Here is a 23,442-nt window from a genome sequence, read left to right on the forward strand (position 1 = left end):
AAACCCAAGTCTGTTGTGGATGATTTCATAGGCAGAACCGTGACTAATTTGTAGATGATGTGCCACTTCATCAATAGTTACTCATCTGTCTAAGAAAACCATGTCACTTGCATGCTCAATGTTTTCCTCATTTGTGGTAGTAAATATTTTTCCTCATTTGTGGTAGTACGGCTCCTTATGGTCGTGCATAACACTTGCGACCATTTTTGAATTTTTCAATCCACTCGTAGACACTCCATTGCGGCAACACACTGTTCCTGTACTGTACCGAAAGTCTTCACTGAATTTCGGCCCCTGATACACCTTCCAACCACAAAAAACTGATCACTGAACGTTGCTCTTCTTTGGTGCAAACAGAAAGCGGAGCAGCCACACAACACGATAGTACTACCATCATAAGCAAAAATATAACTAAATTGCAGATAATAATTGACTTACCCTCGTATTTATATCTGTAAGAAATAGATTCTATTCAAATCAGTTCTATTCTGCATTATGAAATGTTTTTTTTAGATCTACAATATTAATTAGCTTTTTAGTTGAACCTTTAGCTTTTTTCTCCTGGCTCTCCTCCAAAATTAATCTGAAGGCTAATTATTATTAGCATTATTACCATTGCTTCTCAGCTCTTTTTGTAGGAACTGAATTAGTCTTTTCGTAGCACACCTTCTACCTTTTGTTGTAAACTATCATAAATTTCCCTAGTTATATTCATTTAGAAACATGAAATGTTGATCTTTCCACTCCTGCTTTCTTTGATATGGTGAAAATCTGAAGTACTTTTCTAGTTTCATAAATTTTTTGCTAATGCTTACAACCTATTCTGCCTATTTTTATATATATTATTTCAGGTGGTGTATCATTAGTCCCTTCAGCTTTACTTTTGAGTAATTCTTTCAGTGCTTTATCAAATTCAAATCAAAAATAGTCTTGTAGGAATCATAATTTTTTCTTCTCTAGCAATTTTATTATTTCTCTACATTGTCCTCTTCTGTATTCATGCCATCTATAAGCTTTCTTTTTTCCCTGACAATCTTCCATCAGGACCTGCAATACTGTAACATTATGCTGTTATTTTCCATAAATTTTCTTTTATTTTTTTATACACCACATTTATTTTTTCTGTAATAATTTTCTCTTCTAGATTACATCATTTTTCTTCATCCAGGCTTCCTTTGTAGTTTTGTATTTTTTTCTGTTAATGTTTTAATACTTTCTGCAGCCATCATTGCTAACATATTTCTCATTATTCAAGGATCTCTACAAATTTTTTTACCCTCCTAATTATCAGATTTCCTCTTCTGCCTTAGTTATTTGATTTTAAAATTTAATAACATTCTAACATTAATAATAATTTAATTAATTATTTAATATAACTTAACATTTCTACAGAATCTAAAATTTGTTTATAGTGTAACTTCTAAGACTGAACTGATGTGTTCAGATTTTAATTTCATATCATTCTATACATTTCATTATTACCAAACTAGGATGGAAGTAATGTATTCTTCTAAATATGTTCATAATCTGGTTTCAAAATATCTACTTATCATTATGCACTTAGAAAATTCAGAAATTCTAGTTCCTCTTTTCAAGTCAATATCTGCAAATGTTTTCTCTTGTACTTTTCAATTTCAATTGTAATATATCATCCCAGTTTCCCATACTATCAAACTGTCATCTATTTTTTCATATTTCATTAAATCATCTATTTCTTTGTATGTAATTTATCCTCCAAACTTGGGCTTTGCATTATTATAACAAAAATAATCTTTTAATGCATTGCTTGAATTCTTTTTTTTCTACATTATTTATTATTATTATTATTCCTAGTCTTATATTTCCTTTTTTTAAATTTTATTCTGTATTATCCCTTCACTACCTGGCCAAAAATTTTGTTCATCTTTCCTTATTAGATTAATTTCTATTACAACAAACTTCAACCTGTAACTTACTATTTTATAAAAAAGTAATTTTACACGAAATCTCATAATTGTGTTTTTATGACCTCCTATTGAGCAGTTCTTACCTAGAAGTACAGGTATGAATTGTTTTGTCACATTGGATAAAAAACTGATTAAAAACACATTTCCTTAGAGAACATAAGATAGTTTTTCAGCCGTGCAGTACTTGCTTTAATAAGCTTTAACCTTTTGTTGTTGAGATCACATCAACCATCGCTAAACTGTTACTCTTAATGACTACTGGAAGAAATTTTTTTCTGGTTTCTCTCAGATCTTGCACTCTTATCATTGTTGGAATATTCTCCCCTTCCTTCAAGGATATTGACAGTTTGTCCTCAACAGTACTTTGTAAATGGAGAGGCACATGTCTTGTCACAACTCAAACCATGATCAGGTTTGTTTGGGATTAAGACAGAATATTTCACTCTAAAGTTACTCAAGTCTGCAGCTTCTTGCTTGCTGACGATTTACTTCAAAGTTAAGTCTTTTCATATATATATATATATATATATATATATATTATATATATATATATTTACCTTTATTTTTTTGTAAGTCTTCTAATACAATGAGAAGGTTGAGATTATAAAAAAATAATTTTGTTTTTTAATCTTTAAATATTTTTCTTTTTGTAGAATATATATATATTTACTAATATAAAAATAGATAGCATCTTTAATAATAAAAAAACTTATTTTGATACCTCAATACCTCAATATTTTAAATTACACAGATCAGGATGAAGTCGTCCTGGTATTCACAATGCAATGAAGAGAACTTCATTGCATTGTGGCTGGGGTTGGACTTCACTCCATGACGCGATGGCTGGGGATAAACACTAATTAGACAAAGGCTCAAGAACCTGGATTTGTGAAAAAGAAAAAAATATAAGAATGTCATACTTGAAATAAGAAATAAAAATAATTATGTTGTTTAATTGGGAAAGGAAGGAATAAAATTACTGAATTTAGAGAAAAATTACAATTTTGGATGATGTTAATACATTAATGATGATAAAGATGAAGTATAATAACAGCAAAATGTAAAGTTTTAAAGTGATTCAGAAATCCAAACTATTTTTTAAGGTTACTTAGGCCACTAGAATAACCTAAAGATTTATTTAAAATAAAAATATATTATATTAAAGTCCGTTTATCTTATTAAAGCGCTTTATCACACTACCAAAATTTGATAATGTTAAAACTCAACATAGAGAATAATGAATAAGTTCAAATTAATCTTTAGAAAGTCCAAAGACAATAAAATTTCAATTATGGAAATTGATTCAGTAATTATTGAAATATCTAGGTCAGAAAACTTGGAAAATAAAAATTAAGTAAAGTCTAATTTGAATTAACACCATTCTGATTGTGATAAGGTATAAAATCATATGCAGTAATGTATTATTTGTTGCATGGGATATAGAAATAAATAAATGCTTCTTTTCTTTCTCCAGTAAAAAAAAAAGAAAACCCTAAAATATGATACATTTTTTAAATCTAACTACAGAATGGACAATTATGCAACCTTATAATTAAAAGCAAATTTGAATTTCAGAAATTAGTTCACAAGTTCAGGAGTTATAACTTTAACCTAAGTTTGATTGAAGCACAGAACACTAATCTTTATAGTTTTGAAAGTTAAACTCTTTTTGGAGAAAAAAATTTAATTAGAAATAAAATTATACAATTTATCACTGAATCAGGTCAAATTTTTAAGTATGTTTATTTTTAGATATGTTTTTAACTGTACTTTCAGGAGCTTTAGTAAGATCCTGAATGGATAAGTTAATTGGTCTGCTCCACTAGACTTCAACTTATTACAAATGCATTTTAGTCTAGCGCTACATGTTGTAGTGTATATAACCTCAGTATCCTCTGCATTAACTTGTTTATAGGGGTGGACGCATAATTTTTATGACTGTTTCAAATTTCACAGTCCCTGTGGGTGTTTGAGCTTGAATATATAATACGGTAACAGTCTATATGCTTGGCCTCAAACAGTTCCACCCTGTTACCTTTAATTAACTTCGTTAAAGAAAACTAACAATAATTACCTGATATTTCAACTTGTCTTGTACACTTCTTCACATGTGAAGCATGTGATTAAATTGTATTAAATCTCAGCTCAGTAATTCAACTGGAGATATACCTTTGTGGTCAGTCACAGAGTTTATCTGCCCCACTCTTAAGCAATGTATTTACTGCTGAACTATACATCATACTGTGGGACTTCAAATGGATTTCACTATTTCTGATATCCAGTGATTCACTAAGTGGGCTTCAAAACACATTTATATTTATTATTCATCAAATAATATTAAACATGCTTGTGTTTATTTTTGTTGTCAGCCACTGCAATACACACATCAATCTCTGCTGGGTTTCTCATCTCTGCAATACTTATTTCAATCTCTGCTAGGTTTCTAGCCATTCAATGACATTTATAGGAACTTGGAACTCTTATTATGGTTGAATTGTAAGTCCTGTGGTTGCAACTCAGTGTATTTTTCGATTGCTTGATTTTAAATTTACTGTAAGAATATATTACAATTCAACAAACTGATTGGTTTGCTTCTACTGCCTGCTGGCCTCTGTGGCAGGAGTGGTAACATCTCGGCTATTCATCTGGAGGTCCTGGGTTTGAATTTCGGTCAGGCATGGCATTATCACACATACTAAAAATCATTCATCTCATCCTCTGAAGCAGTAACTAACAGTGCTCCTGGAAAAAAAAATTATGCTTCTACTACCTAAAATTCAAAATGAGTTGCTTCCAGTTATTTATTTTTTCAGGTTTCAGTATTATTTCTTTAGTGTTTTTGTCTACTGTATCCAAAAATAAGTGTAATAACTTGTAAAAGATTGCAAAGATAAAGTGTTTATAATCTGAAGTTTAAAATGTAACCCTGCAAGTTAATTATTTTAGTGGTTTTAAGTTACAGTATATAGAGTATTTTTTCGTAGTATTTAAGTTTTTTCAAATTGTTTGAAACACAATTTTTCCTTACAAAACACTATTCTTTATTCCCTTTTAACGTATAAAAAATATATTAAAAATAAATTTAGGAAATATTGAAGATAAATGTAATTTTATGGCGAGATGCACAGATTGTGTAATATGTGAAAAAGAATAAGAATACCTAAAGTGGTGAGTTCTTAACTGCTAATAGATGATTGCTCCAGTTTGTGGAGTGCTAACTTTAATTTTTTAATACAGTGTATATAAGAAAAATCAAATTCAAATAACATTATGAAAGTTATAAAAGTTAATAAAAGTCCAGACTACTTTGTACACTATTAATTGTGTTTGATTGTAATTGTTCTCATTCAAAATTTTATTTTTATCTAAGATTAAGTTAGATTTTATGATTTGCTGTTTGTTATCTATCTATGTAAAAGTAATTATTTACATGTTATAAAACTTAAAATGGCAGAATTTTTACTGAATTTTCCAGCTAAATGATTTTTTGGTTGCTCAAAAGATAACAAAAATTATATTTCCTCCTGAAAATCTGCTGTGGACCTGGACTAAACATTGTAAAGTAGAAGATGTAAAAGTTGTAATTCTTGCAGAAGAGCCTTATTATAACCTAAGACAAGCTAATGGTATGTTGTTTTTCAGGTTTTAATTACTCTAGATTTAAAAAATTAAGAGAACTTGCCATTCTTATTATTATAAAAAGAGTTTTCATATTCTGATAGAGGCCAAAATTTTCTCTAAGTCACCTATTTTGACTTGCTGTAAAGAACGAAGTAGGCTGAGGATGACCTTATGAGGAAACCAGTAAAGACTGTGAAAATGCTCACAGCTACTGTCAACACTGATATCCTTTTATAGAATTCAGTCAGCATTTCTTAAATGAACTGTTGAGGAAAACCTACACAGTTCTCTAACTGGAGAGATTGCATGAACCTTCAACTAATTATAGAAATGTCCTCCTAGTAGTTTAGACATAGAGATGTCCTTCTCCTAGTAAATCAAATTTTAAGGACAGGAATAGTATATAACCTCATTTTGTAAATTAGTAATTAAATCGTAGTTATTTTTGGAAAAAATGACTTTGTACTTGATGGAAAAAAATTGTATTTACTGTAATTTGCCATAATTCTTTTAATAGCCATTTTGCTAAATGGCATACAAACATACCTTGTGATAAATTTTTATTATAACCAACTATGTATATAAATGGAATATTTTATAGTAGTAAAATTGAATGGCTTAGACTGATTTTAAGCTAAATTTCTACTTTCTACAGGGAATGTTTAAAATGATACTGCATAGTTTTTAATCAGTCATTTTTTTTTTATTTTATATCATAGGCAAAAATAATCTTTGTAATGTTATTCAGGTGTTATTATAACTTTTGAATTGAGAAACTGAACCAAATCTAATTTTAATTTTTAATCTTTTAGTCTCAATGTTGCTTAAATAGATTTTTTTAAAATTATAATTAAATTAATTTAATCCTGTACACTTATCTTTTGTGACATGTTTTTCCTTTAACAGTGACAGTGACATGTTTCAAATTAAGTTCCCTCTAATCAGGCTTGAATATACTAATTCAATATATTTGTGTAGCATGTGTAAATTTGGGTATTTTAATATTTTACCTTCATCACCTCAACCCACAATAACAGGCTAATATATTCACATTTAATAATACAAACTTGTTCCCCATAACATATCATTAAGATAGAAATTAAGAACTTTAAGATAGATTTTAATCAAGCTATTTATAAAAAAACACTTTGTAAAGTACAAAGAAAAGCACTATGCTAATTGATAAATATACTTAAAAACAATAAAATGCTTAAAAAAATTTGTTTTTTCCTAATGTGTACATAGCATCTGTTCAGCTAATGAACAGTAAGTAAGCCAGCCCCTACATTGTTTTAGTGGTTAACTTGTTAATGTTGAATTTAATTAGCACAGTGGTCAGTATATTGAATTATATGAATTTTCTAAAGATATATGTACAGAGTGAATGAAAAGTATGGAAACCCCTCAACAACTTTAAAATCATTCCAGATAAATTACTGTAACTTTTAGGATAAGGTATCAGTCAGCTATTTATCTTTTGATGCAAAATAAAATTTCAATCCCTTCTTGGGAGTGACCCAGAGGTTGTAACTGAAATATTTCAAATGGTAATACAATACCCTTTGTGTGATAATCATTCTAAAGGTCTCTTTAAGACAAGAAAAATGGGATAAATAAAAAGTTAGCATGATGCCAATTGCTAAATTTAGTAAATTCAAATAATAAAATTAAATAAAAAAGAAATGATATCTCATTATATTAAAATTTATTTAAAGTTTTTAAAAAACTTAAAAAAAAAAATTGTTTTTGTTCCAATTTAATGAGTAAATAAATGAAAATATTTTCACCTAATCATGCTGATCAGCTGATCATTAAGGGTCTCTACCACTGTTGCAAAAATGAAGCTTACTTCATTGTTGTGTAATATCCAATTAATTGATTTTGTCTACTTCTATCAAATTTATGAACCACTTTTGTTATTTACATCTTTTTTATAATTGTTTTTTTACTGAATTAACTTTTCCTGTATTACCTGTAACATGCCATCAACGTGTCACTTAATGAACAATTGAGAGAGCTACACTTGTAATGATGAGGGGCTTTGGTGATTAGTGTTAGGTTGTATAACAAAGTTTGTGAATTGTTCAGTGCAATATTTAATAACCATAACCCTATTTCAAAAGGTATAGTGTCAAAAACCATCAAACGATTTGAAGAAACTGGTAGCATTCTTAATAGGGGAAATTTAAGTAGGTCTAAATCTGCAACAAATTGTGCAAATTTGTTTGCAAAAACAAAATTTATGCAAAAATCTATAGAGAATCCTCATTCAACTCAAAACAGCAGCATAACAACATAATGAGTCGCTCTACACCCACTGCGGAGCGACTGATACAGAACACTATATTTCGCCTTGAGGCTTGGTCAAGAACTACTGGTTTCACATTTTCACCCGGCAAAACGAAATGCGTAGTCTTTTCTCGGCTATGGAACCCTTATAATCCGCAGGTTTTTCTGAACAGAGAGCTTATTGCTGTCTCTCCTTACTTCAAGTTTCTAGGTTTGCTTTTTGATAGCCGTCTTACCTGGATCAAACATATAAAGGAATTAAGGACAAAATGTTTTGATGATATGATGCGGGTCCTTAGTAACACCAATTGCGGAGCCGATCGGTCATGTATGTTACGTTTTTACTATTCCCTTGTTTATTCCCGTTTGGATTATGGTTGTGTCGCCTACTCTTCAGCTCGTCAAACTGTGCTTAAAATGCTGGACGGTGTACACCATGCTTTCTTTCGGCTTGCAACAGGTGCGTATAGATCGAGCCCTATCGCAAGCTTAGTTGTAGACAGTGACAAGCCATCACTTTGGGATAGACGAGACCAGCTTTTGTTATCTTATTTTGCCCGTCTCAAAGGACAGCCACACCCAGCTTTTGACACAGTTCTTAAGAATCCTAATTTAAGGAAGTATGAGGACCATCCACGTTGTACTGCGCCTGTGGGTGTCCGTACACGACATCTGCTGCAGCGTATAAATGTTGGCACTCCCTCGTTTTTTCCATTATGTTCGTGCTCGAATCCTCCGTGGAGAATAAACCTTGTAAATTTTACATTTGACCTTACAACATACGATAAACGATCAACACCACCTACTGTTTTCCGGCAGATGTTTCAGTTTATTCTCACCCAGTCGAACCCAGACGCGGTGATATACACTGATGGGTCGAAACATGACTGTAACGTTGGTTGTGCTTTTGTTATCAATGAAAAGACTTATATGTTTGGCCTACCCGGTATTACGAGTGTGTTCACCGCAGAACTACTCGCTACGAATAGGGCTCTAAGTATCGTTAGCCCTAAATATGGGAGCATTCTTATTTGCAGTGACTCGTACAACGCTCTCCAGGGGTTAGAAAACTTTTATTCCAAACATCCTGTCGTCATTGACATTAATGATAAAATTGCTGAGTTAGATAAACGCAACAGAGAGGTAAGTTTTTGCTGGATCCCTAGCCACGTAGGGATTCTAGGTAACGAAAGAGCAGATTCTGCTGCCAAAGAAAGTGTGTATTCAACCTCCTTTCACCACCCGAGTTACTACCTTTGATTTTATCAATCTTATAAAACAATCACTGAGAATAAGGTGGCAAAGTGACTGGGCGACTACCGTCGATAATAAACTCCGATGGATTAAAGATTCAGTGTTGCCATAAGGCTCCTCTTACAGAAAATCTCGTCATGAGGAAGTGGTCCTCTGCCAGTTACGGTTAGGAAATATGAGGATCACACACCAATACCTAATGTCAGCAGAAGCCCCACCCCTATGCACACGATGCAACTGCCGCATGACTGTGCACCACATTCTCGTGGACTGCATATGTTATGTAGCGTTGCATCATCAGTTTAATATACTTAAAAATATCCATGATATCTTGTGCAATAATAACAGAATTTTGGACCAGATGTTTCTCTTTTTGCATAGTACCAAAGAGTGCAAAGAGTTTAATATTGTCATATATGTTTTTCTGTTAGAAGAGTTTTTTTAATAATTTTAACCTTTACTTTCAATTTTGATTTTTTTGGTTCTATGTATTTAATTTTACTATCCAGGGAGGGGACTTTTGCACAACCCATCGGAATTAGGTAAGTTTTATATAGTTTCTTTATTAGATTATTTTAACTTTTATATTTTATCAACTTCGTCTGTGGTATTGGTTATGAGTTTTATTTTGCCTTCTTTGCTTGTTTTAATAAATTTTTATTATATGATTAATATTACATTTACACCTTATAAACTTTATTATTTTAGAGTTATTTTACCCTTTTATTAATAAAATTCTGGGCGATGATAACGCCCAGGTGTTTTTCGCCCACAAATAACAAAAAAAAAAAAATAATAACATAACGTTAGCCTAAGTTCAGTGATTTGACATTAAGAAGTGACAATTTTTAATTCCTTCAAGAGTAGTCTGGTGCAAGAACTTAATGTAGACAACTCCAATCGAAGACTTCATTTCTGTGAAATTATGTTGGAACAATATTTGTGCAGATACTAATTTATTAAACAACCTAGTTTTTTTTAGTGATAGTCACGTTTTGTTTTTAAATTGGCAATATAAATAATTATAGATACAGGACTGATATTAATCCACACTGGTATCATGAGGCACATACACAGTATCCAGTCAAAGTAAATGTATGGGCAGGAATTGTTGGTGGACATTTGATAGGGCCTATATTTATTTGGTGGAAATTTAAACACAGTGAAATATGAGGCATTGCTTCTTGACCATGTCATTCCAAACATTCAAAACATTGTTGGCCCCAACTTCCAAAACATTTGTTTTCAAAAGATTGTGCCCCACCTCATTTCAGTCTTCAGTTAAGTGAAATTTTAAATGAATTTTTTCCTGGAAGATGCACTGGCCAAAGGGGTCAAATAGAATGGCCAGCAAGATCACCCAGCTCTTCACCACTGGATTACTTTCTATCGGGCCACTTAAAAAATTTTATTTATCATAATAAACCCAAATATTTCAATGACAAAATATCACTAGGGAATCATTGAATAATGCAGTATCATCTTTTACAACTGACTGGCACACTGTCAAACAACAGAAGGGGAGGACATTCCAAACATTTATTTAAATGAAATATAAGTAAATAAGCAAACATTATGTTTTTTATAAATTTATTTCCAAGTAACAGTTCCTTAAATTATCAATGTAATTTTTTTTCAAAATCCAAAATTTATCCTGCCCCAATTTTGGGTACACACATCGTAACAACTTTTTATTTATACCATTTGCCTGGTCTCAAAGAAACGTTTAAAATAATTCACACAAAGGATATTACCATTTAAATTATGAGTTACAACCGCTGGGCCACTCCCCAAGAAGGAATTAAAATTATATTTCTCATCAAAAGGTAAAGTAGTAGATTGATACCTTATCCTGAAAATCACAATATTCTATCTGGAATGGTTTTAAAGTGGTTGAGGGGTTTCCATACTTTTGATTCACTCTGTATACAGTATATATAAGAACAGATGAATAACTCTGAGTGTTCCCACTGTCACTGACCCAAATTAGCACCGAAATCATTAAGACATTACAATAAGAAAGAAAACTTTACTATAATAAAAATAAATCATAGTTAAAAAAGATAAAAATGTATATTTACTCTTCTAGTAATGGGATTTACTTCATTGAGGTTTACTGTGCCTTGTTATTTACAGTCCATAAATTGATAGAAAAGTTTTAAATTCAAATCGCTACTTAGAAACAAACTCTCTTACATATTTTATTATTATACATAACCAAGGTTATTCTAATTTATCGACACTACTAGATAAATTGTTCGATGGTCTGAGGTACTGCCATTAAAAATGCTGTTTTCTCTGTGTTACTTCTTTTGAACTACTCCCATCACTCTCTCCAGTATTAGTGAAACATTTGCACATTTCATTTATTATAACTTCCCTCAAAATCATTTTTTCTTACTTCTTTCAACATATTGTCAGACTATCATTTACATTGTCTTCACCGAATTTCATAACATTGTTTATTCTGAAATAAACATTTTAAGTAGCTACTATTTTGTTTTTTACTCCCAAATCATTTTAATAGCGTTTAACTCTAGATGATATGGTATCAGCCATATGCCCGTGTTGACAATAGTATCATATCTATAAAATATTTTAAGTAATTGAAGTGGCCAAAATATTTTTGTTCATATGAACATTGAAATGTGTTCCCTTCTTTAAGCATCTTAAATTTGTCATTTTCATTAAAATTGATCAACCACAATAATTTAAACCTAATTTTTTTACACTAGGCATACATTTCTCTGTTGTACTGAAATTATGTATTTTACAACCCATCTATTCCTGTAACCCTTTTCACATATTCACTATTTAAACTGGAAGTTGAACAGTAAGCAGTATTTTTCTGATTATAGCTCCAGTCTTAGATTATTTTTTTTATTGTTATTACCATGCAAATAATTTTGTTTGACTGACGAATTAGGTTCTTACTTTTTATCTTCAAATTAGTAGCATATTACGAGTATTTTAATATTAATTACTATTTAAAGTAAATGTGGACTAAATTAATAAATTAAACTCATTAAAACGTAAATAAAAACTTTTCACTACCAAATTATAATTGCCAACAACCACAAATTCTCTTTGTAAAACTAAGTTTTCCCTATTAGAATTGAGGCACGAAAACTGCTAGAAAGCTTTTGGGTTTGTACAACTGCATAATTTCAGATATTTTGCACAAGCATGCTACATTCCATAATAGTAGATCAAACAATCTTATTCACATATCTCTGTAAAATTGCAGTTCTTTTCATTTTCACACAGTGTGTGTAATTATATATATTTTCAGTACATAAACTGTACAAGATAGAAAAACGGTTTGTAAGTTTCATAAACTTTTGAAATTTATTTTTGAATTATTCAGATTGATTTAATGTAAGTTTGTATTCCATGTTACTTGGAATGTACATAGAAAACAGCTGACCATATTTTAAACTGTGAATTTTGTTGCTAACTTTTTTAAATACATAATAAACTTTACATTTAAAAATTTCTAGAATTTTAAGTTTTATTTTTATGCATAAATAATTGTTTTTAACATTAATTAAAAGATGTTACAAACATCTTTGTTTTTTTGCCAATACTGGAAATATATTAAAAAAAATTTTCCTATTTCCTAATATTTATAATAGTAAAAATAATTATTTTATATTTTATAGGTCTGGCTTACAGTGTGCCAGTAGATGAACCAATACCTGCTTGGTAAGTTACTGTGTTTATTTGGTTTACTAAAATTTTGAATTATTAGTAATTTACTTAGAATGTGGACTACCATTTTGCCTTCTAATCTAAATCAGATCTATCATTAATTTTTTTATGCTGGTATCTCTCATTATTAACTAAAAGAAAATAATTAATTTTTCTACTATCAGTACCATTGTTGTAGCATATTTGACACAATATATTCTGTGTTCAAGAATACAATCAGTATATTGTTGTACTATATCTGATGTAATATATGTATTCTGTGTTATGTATCCTGAGTGTCAAAGTTATTTAACAATGTACTGGCTGGAGTAATACATTATGTGAAAAAATAAAATATGTATTATTTATTAAAATTTAGTAAGCTTGTTTGATACACAGAATGGGGATGAACTGCTGACTGACAACTGGGTTCTTGCTTCCTAAGATTTTTTTTTGTATACTATCAATTAAAAAAATTTCAAAAGAATAATTTTCTTTCTCTCTCTGTCTTAAGATAAAATTAATCCAAAAAAAAGTAACTACATATTAAAAGAAATTGCTTTGTTTCATTTCTGTTGTTATAAAGATGATCAATAAATAATTTTCTCCCAATGGAAATGTTATAAGAAGAAAAAGATGAGTAGGCGTATTTTATTTCCTAACATTTTTGAAATATGTAAATAAAAAGAAAAGAAAAAAATTATTTTTAAATAATGTGAAGTTTTTTAATATATTTTTATTAAATATGATATCTGGTTAAACGTCCACTCTTATATTAAATGCACTAAAAAGTAGAAAATAAAGAATATGTAAAAACAAATTTAAAACACCACTCTTCAATTAAATGCACTAAAAGGTAAAAAATAATTTTAGGATGGTATTCCAAAATGGATTTGACAATAAGCTTTGATGCTGATATGTAAGATTATGTGAAAGTTGTAGCTTCAAATTAAAAATTTGATGTTTTAGCCAGTTTTTTCATATGGATGATGAATGGTCTAAAGAGTGGGGAGCAAAGATTTGTACTTTGACATGAGCTCCCCATTCTTTAGGCCATTCATCACGCATATGAAAAATCGGAAAAAACATCACATTTTTAATTTGAAGCTATGACTTTCATATCACCATCAAAGCTTGATGTCAAATCTATTATGAGATACCATCCTAAAATTATTTTTTACCTTTTACTGCATTTAATTTAAGAATGGTGTTTTTACACTATATGAGTGGTTTTTAAAAATGTATTTTTATTTTCTACTTTTTAGTCTTCATAAGTTTATACTTTACAGCTCCACTAGCACACAGGTTTGAGCGATCTTTTGAAGTTTTCATGCCTCCAATTTCCAATACTGCAAACAAGAGTATAGGCAGCTTTAAAAGTTCATATAAATTAAAATATTACTTTATATACTCATGTACAAGATCTGTAAATAAAGTAATGAGACTGGTTCAGAAAAATTTTATTTACAATCCTTGGGAAGTCATGCAATGCTTCAAACTGTTGTCCCACTCTTCATACCAGTGTTGGAACTCAGAAATTGCAATATCCTTCAGATGGTTGGTTGGTTGGTTACATTTTTTTAATGTTTTCTACTGTTCCAAAGTGGTGTCAGGAACAGGAAAAAAGTCACAACAGCTCAAGTCAGGTGAATAAGATGGTTGAGGAACTAAAGGATTGTTTTTCTTTGCCAAAAAGTCATTAATTAAGAATGCAGTGTGACAAGGTGCATTGTCATGATGCAGCATCCAGCTGTCTTTGATGGCTGGTGTCACATGGGCAACTCTTTTCCGCAGTCTTTCAAGAATTTCTCAGTAAACATACTGATTTACAGTATGTCTTGTAGTCAAAAACTCCTTATGGACAATGTCATTACTATCAAAGAAACTGATTAGCAGACGTTAACAGTCTGCCATAGCATGGATCATCCGCAACTGATTCCCAGCCATCTGAAATTGGTTTAAACCACCTAAAAACTTGGGTTTGTGATAGAGCGTCATCTCCATGTGCCTTTTTCAATTTTGAAAAAGTATCAGAAGCATTCTCACTGAGTTTAACACAAAACTTGATTGCAAAACGTTGCTGATAATTACTATCACTCACTTTTGTGACGCACAACAAAAACTCATTTCATGAAAAGTTTGTTTACGTCTCATGTGGCAACAATAGACTAAAAATATTTAGTAATGTCACTCAATACACCAAAGGAAATTCCAGGTTTCCAAACTCCAGCCATAATTTAACAAAAGTTGCAAGCAAGTTTTTTTCACCGTGTGTACCGCACACACAGTGAAACTTGAACACACGACCGCCGTGTGTTCAAGTTCTGTTGGCAGCAAAATTACTTTTTTGATCTTTTTTGTACTTTTTGATTTTTTTTTGCAGTTTTAAGGTGATTTTGATCTTAGTTTGCAATCTATGCAGGGAAAATGCACACTTCTCAGTTAATGATCAAAGAGGAGTAATGACTTTTATTTACAAGCTCATAAGTATTATGAATCAACAGACATAAATATTGAATGTAACAGTTATATGAAATTTGAATTTTTGCCTCAGCCATAGGAAAAATACTTTCATTCAATTTAATCAATTGAAACAACAGTATCACAAACATGGATAATTCTTTCACTAAGAAAATATTCTTGCAAATGAGGTTGCATAAATTCAAGGGGAATTTTTTCGCTTTATTAAGGGGCCATTTTTTCACTAATTAATAAGACTTGAAAATGTTGCTAAAATGTGTTGTCATCAGGAGTAAACCTGTATGCAAAATTTCAGAGCAAATGGATAAGCTAAAGTGCTTCAAAATTCAACTGAAAGGTTCTGTATCATGAATCTCACATAAATAGTGTAAGAGTGAGTTGTAAGAGTGGTAAAAAGTTAATAACAATTTCTGTGAAGGAAAAAGTCAAATGTGGTCACCTTTAGAATGAAGTATTAAGAACTTAGAATTTATTTAGCTACAGTTAAGTGTCATTAGACTGTGCCAGTCTAGTAAAAATTTTTTTATAAAAAAAATTATATTTTAAAGAGCACTTGTTTCATTAGCTCACCCATTATTATTTTCATATAACAAGCAATCTTTATCTTAATTTGAATGCATGCTGGCTGTAGGAAAAACATTGGTTCAAAATATTTTATTTATTCTTATTACTTCCATTCTTTGTTTTTCAAACACAAAGATACTATTTAACAAAATGGTGTGTCAAGATACATATGATTAAAATCCACTAAACAAATGTGTTTATTTACATGCAAAAAAGTTTCTTTTTAAATTTTTACAATATTTTTAAATATATTCTTTTTTTCTATTAACATCAGCTTTCTGACCACAGATTAAAGCACTACTGCAGATTATAGGTACTTTACATCTTATTCTCTTATTCTCATAAAAAAATTAAAATTTTAATGCATTCCTAAAATATATATCCACAATTTGTATTCTTTCTCAATAACATGGTCAACATAAAATTTGGAACTGAAAAGGGAGTAGGTGTTCTATATATAGAATATTATATGCTGAATCTGAATGTGTATTCTAAACAACCCATCATGTAACATTAAGTTGCAACCCCTTAAGTTAGTATATCTGTATATTTGCTTTTTCTCATCTGATTTATATTGTGATAAATGCTGTACATTTGATACATAAGTTGAATAATATCATTTCATGTCAAGCCAGACATGTCAGTGAGTCAAGTAATGAGTAATTCAGCGTGATGAAATTTTCTTCAGTATGAATGCAGCTCTTGGTTATGACTTGCTGTGTTCTTTAGTTGCGGTAGTGGTTTCATCATACACATATTATAAAAATTGTTTTATAGATGATGCCATAAATTTAGTGAACGATTTTTATAGCAGAACAGCTTTTGGTATTATTTTACTGAAAATCAATATTTGTTAAGGTGTGTGTGTGTGTGTGTGTGTGTGTGTGTGTGTGTGTGTGTGTGTGTGTGTGTGTGTGTGTGTGTGTGTGTGTGTGTGTGTGTGCGTGTGCGTGTGTGTGTGTGCGTGTGTGCGTGTGTGTGTGTGTGTGCGTGCGTGTGTGTGCGCGTGTGTGTGCGCATGTGTGTGTGCGTGTGCGCATGTGTGTGTGTGTGTGTGTGTGTGTAAGTATTTAAAAATTAAAACTTAATTATTTTTATAATTAAGTATTTATGTAATATTTCAGTTTACTCTCATTCATTAAAACATTTTGAATTTTACAATGAATAAAACAATATCAACAAAAACCAATATTGAATCTGCTGAAACTGCTTATAAACATTATTTTGACTGTCCATTGGGAGACCAAGATAAATCTTGGTCTCCACATGTAGCATGCATCAAATGGTACATTAAACTAACCCAGTGGTTAAAAGGAAAAAAAGAGCATTTCCCTTTTGGCATACCTATGATTTGGCAAGAGCCTACTAACCAGTATGATGACTGCTATTTCTACTTAACAATGTTACTGGCTTCATTTTAAACAATGAAAGCAGTATTGCATACCCAAATTTTCATTCAGTTATGAGATCAGTACTTCATGGTGTTGATTTACAGATTCCAATCGCTCCAACTTCTTGGAAGGAAATTTGATTCCCCCAGAAGGCTCAACCAATGAATCAGATACTGATTCCAAAAGAATCAAATACTGAACTTCACCTCATCACACAAACAGAACTAAGCAACCTAATTAGTGACTTGTATTTGTCGAAACAACATGCAGAACTCCTAGGTTCACGGCTTAAAGAATGAATTTATTGAACAAAAATAATAAAATTTCAGTATATAGAAATCAAAATGAAAATCTACTGAAATATTTAGAAGAGATGGTTTAATTTGTTCCTGCCATGATGTTAGGGGGGCTAATGTCTGAAATTGACATTGAATATGTTATTCATGACTGACGTTTATTTATAGACTTATAAAAAAGAAGCTTAAAAGTAACATTGTTACATAATTCGAATCAGTTTTCTTTTACACTGGTATCACATGCTATAGGAATGAAAAAACATATGAAAGTATGTCAAAAATCTTAAAAACTATTAAGTATGATGGACACTCATAGTTGAATCATTGTTGAATCATTGTTGACCTGAAAGCGATAGGGCTTCTTCTCAGTCTCCATGAGTGGCTTTACGAAGTATATGTGTTTTTTTGTGTTTGTGGAATAGTCTGGCTATAGATAAACATACACAGTGGCCATAAAGAAATCAGTTTACTCCAAGAAAGGAAAATGTTGTCCATATTCCACTTGTCGAAGCAGATTGCATTATTTTACCTTCTCTGCACATAAAACTAAAAATAAGAATTTTGAAAAAAATAAGAATTTTGAAAAAGCATTAGATAAAGATGGAGACTGCTTTAAATAATTAGCCAAATTAAAAGAGGGATTATTCATTGGGCCACCAGCAAATTGAAGCCTAAAGAACTAGCAGCATGGAAATCATTCAAAGATGTCGTAACTGGTTTTCCTGGAAGCAAAATAGCTGAAAACCATGATCAGCTTATAAATGAACTCTTAGTGAACTACAAAAATTTAGGTTGCAGAATGTCATTGAAAATTCAGTTTTTACATTCTCATTTGGACTTTTTTCTGTTAAACTTTGGTGACATCAGTGACGAACAAGGAGAAAATTTCCACCAAGATATACTGCAGATGGAACATTATCTGTTCAGGCAAATGGGATGAATCTATGATGAATGACTACTGCTGGATGATAAAAAAATAATACTTCATTGAACACAAAAGGAAAATAAGAAAAAAGAAATTATCTTAATTTCTTTTTTAGCAAACATAAATGTTTGCTAAATAAAGGTAGGAATTTTAATTTAACTATTATTTATTATTTTTGTGTTCTACTATTTAAGAAGTTTCTAATTATTTTAAAAGGTCATAACTAAAAATCTCAAGGTAAAAGAAAAATTGATTTAATTTTAAACAGCATTAAATGTAGTCTAATTAACCTACTTTTATCTCAGTTCCAAATTTTATATATATATATATTTTTTTTTTTTTTGACCTGTGTAATTTATATACTATAGAATTTTATAAAAAAAAAAAAAAAGTAAAATTACTTTCAGTTTTTTCTGAAGCGCTTAAAATGTAAATGAAATTTAATAACATTTACTTGTTTTTCTTTGAACATTATGTATGTAATAATATTTAATTCAGGAAATGATTAATTATATTGTTTATTTTATAGTTTGCAGAACATATTTGTAGAGATTAAAAATAATTTCAAGGATTATGTACCAACAAACCATGGTAATCTTATTGGATGGGCGCTGCAAGGTGTGCTATTACTAAATTCTGTATTGACAGTTGAATGTAAAAAGCCCAATTCTCACAAACATCAGGGCTGGGAGTTACTGACTACAGCTTTACTTAAATACCTTAATGACTATAATGAAGGAATTGTCTTTATGCTGTGGGGTTCTTACGCACAAAGAAAAGCAAATGCGATTAATTCGGTAAGGATTAATTCATTAGTAGTTTTAAGATAAAAAATTAAATTATTGAAAATTGGAAAATTGTTGAAATTTGTAATATTAAGTGTCAAAATGTACCTGACATTAAGGAGTTAAAACAGAAATGTCATCTCATATTTGTTAATGACTGATAACTACTATATCTTAACACACTTGATACAAACACACAGTGATATATTTAATGAATAAACACAATTCAAATCTAATAATATACTTTTTGTTTCTGTCCTAAAATTTGTGTATTCCTGATTAAAAACCTTCTACTCCCAGTTAAGTGTGTTACTATAAATGTCAACAATGACTGCAAGATTAACTAAAAATTATATTATGTATGTTTATTAAATGTTTATATTATGTTAAACATTATCTTAAAAGAATAAACAGAAATAGTTTAGAAGACTGAAAATCTGACATGAACCTAATCAAAGTTCAAGAATGGATAAAGAACACATCCTCAGCCAAAACTAGAAACAAAACTTAGCCCCGCAAATGATGTTAGTCAACTGTAACTTTGTTACAGTTGACATGGGTTCATTACTCATGTAATGGGTAGTCAGAAAGCTGTTTGACTTTAATCTGTGCTACCCACAACCATAACACATAAAAAAAATATAGTTTAACATGTTTGCTGCAGTATGATGCATATGTTTGCTGCAAAAGGAGTTGCTGTGTGCTTGTCTTTGTTTGCATAATTCCAGTATAGTGTGGAACAGTAAGTTATTTAACTCTCGTGCTGTATGGGCCTCATTGTACTTGAAGAATGTACGTTACAGCACATAATGTGCCATGTGCAATGTTTATTTCTCTTTTTAACTAAAAATATTTTTTGAAACAATTTTATAGTCGACGACGATATCTCGGAATACATGTGAACTAACTCTAGTTGAAACAGTTCTTTTATACATATTCTTATTTAGTGTCCATTTGTAATAAAGTCAAAAATAAATCAATTTATTAATTATTTAATAATTTGGATGATGTTTACAAGCAAGCGTATAAACATTTTACGTAAAGTGATTTAGATCCAATTATGTGCAAATAAATTTTATGTTTTGTCTAATGTTTATGTTATTAAAATACACATTTGAATGAATATTTTTTGTTTTAAAGAAAAATATTTCAACATATATTTCATTTAGGAATAATAAAATGACAAATCAAAACAGTGAGCCAAGAGATTAGGTAATTTAATTTATAAATAAAAATTGGCATTTATAAGATTTAAATAATATTATCAATGTTTTATTGAATAACTTGATAAAAATATATGAAAAGGAAATAAAATTGTCAAAAAGAGACTAAAATCAATGTAGTGTGTGATATGGCAGAAATGTATACCGAACAAAAATCAATATAGTGTGTGATATGGCAGAAATGTATACCGAACAAAAATCAATATAGTGTGTGATATGGCAGAAATGTATACCGAACAAAAATTCAAGGTCAAACAGTTCAACTTATAGAGTAAATCCGTATAAAAACTACATGCAAAGTACAAAACCTCAAGACGGACCAATATGCGCCATAACACATAAGTGGGTAATTACTACATGGCCATATTTGCCCATACACCAAGATTGTTAAGTTTTTATCTACCGCATTGAACTTGTTAAGCTAACTAGAAAAAAGTATATGGTACAAATTCATATATCTGTATCTAGAAATTAATACACAAAAGTATACAAAGAGACTTTGTGACGAATTTTGAATGGGAAATATTTATTTTAGAAATTATATGATAAATTTGAGATGACTGTTATCACATTTACTAAATTATATTATGAAATTTGCGTCTTGTCATATTTCATACCTGATTGATGTGCATTGATCTTTAAAATTATTTTTGTTTCTTTTTGTAGAGAAGACATTACATACTGAAAAGTGCACATCCTTCACCAGTAACAGCAACCAGAGGATTTTTTGGTAATAGACATTTTTTTAAATGTAATGAATTTTTAAAGAGACATGGAAAGACTCCAATTAAATGGGACTGGTTACCAGAGGAAGACCCAACAAAAAAAAAAAATTAATACACAAAAGTATACAAAGAGACTTTGTAACGAATTTTGAATGGGAAATATTTATTTTAGAAATTATATGATAAATTTGAGATGACTGTTATCACATTTAATAAATTATATTATGAAATTTGCGTCTTGTCATATTTCATACCTGAATGATGTGCATTGATCTTTAAAATTATTTTTGTTTCTTTTTGTAGAAAAGACATTACATACTGAAAAGTGCACATCCTTCACCAGTGACAGCAACCAGAGGATTTTTTGGTAATAGACATTTTTTTAAATGTAATGAATTTTTAAAGAGACATGGAAAGACTCCAATTCAATGGGACTGGTTACCAAAGGAAGACCCAACAAAAAAAAAAAATGAAAAGAAGAGTCCGCCAAAAGTGGTGGCTAGTAAAAGTATATTAAAGACATTTTAGTTCAGTGTATTTCCTTTTTTCCATAAATTTTTGTTGTTTGAGATTGTTACTAGATGAATATTAGAGTAATGCAATTCTATAAAAATAATAACTGACAATATAACATTTGTAAGTAAAAAAAAATGTTAACATGGTTATTGATTTGTGAGCTATCATTAAATTCCTGCAGTATGTAAATATTTTGAATAATAAATTATTATATTCCAGTATTTAGTTATCAACTTTTACTTATGTTATTTGTCACAACAAAGAACTCTGAAATTTACTGATACTTATGGATAAGTAATTCAGTCAAAATACATTTTTTCAAGAAAAAAATTTAGTTCGACACACATACTTGAGAACATATTAAAACGTTGATAAAAAGTCAGTCTTTCACTTTCAGAGTGACTTCATTCCCAAAATAAAAAGCCCTCGCAAAATTTTGATCATGACAATTTTTGTTATGATAATCTCATAAACAGTAAATCTTGAGACATTAACTTACCAGTAATCAAAACAGTAAATAAAGTTTATTTGGTTCAGTTTTAAGTATTAAAGTCTCAGATATCATTTACTATATATATTTTTTTTTTTGTGCATTTATAGGTGGTACATTTATTATGTGCTAAAACTCATTTTGCTACTTAATACTACTTAATAACTACTTAATAAACTAATAATAAAATACTTAATAATAATATACTTAATAAAATAAACTTAATAATAACTACTTAATAAAATATGTTCAGAGATGTACTCAACAAAATATGCATGCACAGAATTAATCCTACTTAGAATATACAAAATGTGTTTTTATATATTTAATAAAATACACATAAATAATAACAAAAGTACATGGAATTTACTTATCCACATTCAGGCAACATACAAGTAAACAGAAATATAAATAAAATTAAGAAATTGATTAAATATCTAACAATTATGATAATTTTACTTCAATTTAAGCATTATTAAATACAAAATAAAATTACCAATTTATACAAACACAATTTTCACATTAATTAACAAAAATAAACACAGTAGTATAACAAAATGAATTTGTATAAAGTAGACTAAATTCACATTAGAAAAAGAGTAACAATAAAAAATTGACATAATTATATACATTTATTAATAAAATAAAAAACCAAAAAAGGCTTAATAATAATGGAAATTTGCTAGTAAACCATAAAATGCCTTAATCATCAACAAGGAGATTAACATGTCCTTAAGGGCTAACTCAAATCCAGTTTCAAATTATAATATGGCACAAGTAAATGATTATAAATTGTGTGTGCATCTTCCCAACAAACATTGCAGGCAGCCAAGTTAAGGTAGGTGGAAAGAAACCAGTATACAGAGAGTCACATATTGATTAATAAAGATGTGTGAAGTGTGTTAACTATGTAATCCTACCCTTAAGACAAATAATGTAAGATTATTACACCAATGTGAATGAGTTTTTTCAAAGAGGGCAATTTTAATTTTGTAGATCAATGGAATACTACAGTGATTAGAACAGCAGAATCCAAAAAGGTAAGATGTACTGTTTCCTGTTGTGAAAATAATTGTTTGAAAGGTCAGTTGAAAGCAATTTCTCCAATAACAGTGGCCTGTAAGAGTTTTGTTACCCAGATAATTGTGGCTGTTATATGTTTTTTGAATCCTGAAACCAAATACCACCTCAAAATTCATTTTGAGGCTTCATTTTTTTGTTATTGTCACTCTTTAAAAATGAAAAT

At 29.8% G+C, this 23,442-nt stretch overlaps 1 protein-coding gene across 1 annotated transcript in view; it reads left to right on the forward strand.

Moving 5' to 3' along the window:
- The window catches only part of LOC142318221 (uncharacterized), a 98,707-nt gene extending 76,846 nt beyond the window's left edge, over positions 1-21,861 (forward strand). The window contains exons 12-15 of the mRNA XM_075354785.1: positions 5,422-5,572; positions 12,773-12,815; positions 18,987-19,254; positions 21,494-21,861. Of these exons, the coding sequence (XP_075210900.1) occupies positions 5,422-5,572; positions 12,773-12,815; positions 18,987-19,254; positions 21,494-21,718 (687 nt within the window). The 3' untranslated portion in view covers positions 21,719-21,861. The remainder of the gene's footprint in view (positions 1-5,421; positions 5,573-12,772; positions 12,816-18,986; positions 19,255-21,493) is intronic.
- The last annotated feature ends 1,581 nt before the right edge of the window (positions 21,862-23,442 follow it).

Source organism: Lycorma delicatula, chromosome 1, assembly GCF_047948215.1.
Source record: "Lycorma delicatula isolate Av1 chromosome 1, ASM4794821v1, whole genome shotgun sequence".
Classification (NCBI taxonomy): domain Eukaryota; kingdom Metazoa; phylum Arthropoda; class Insecta; order Hemiptera; family Fulgoridae; genus Lycorma; species Lycorma delicatula.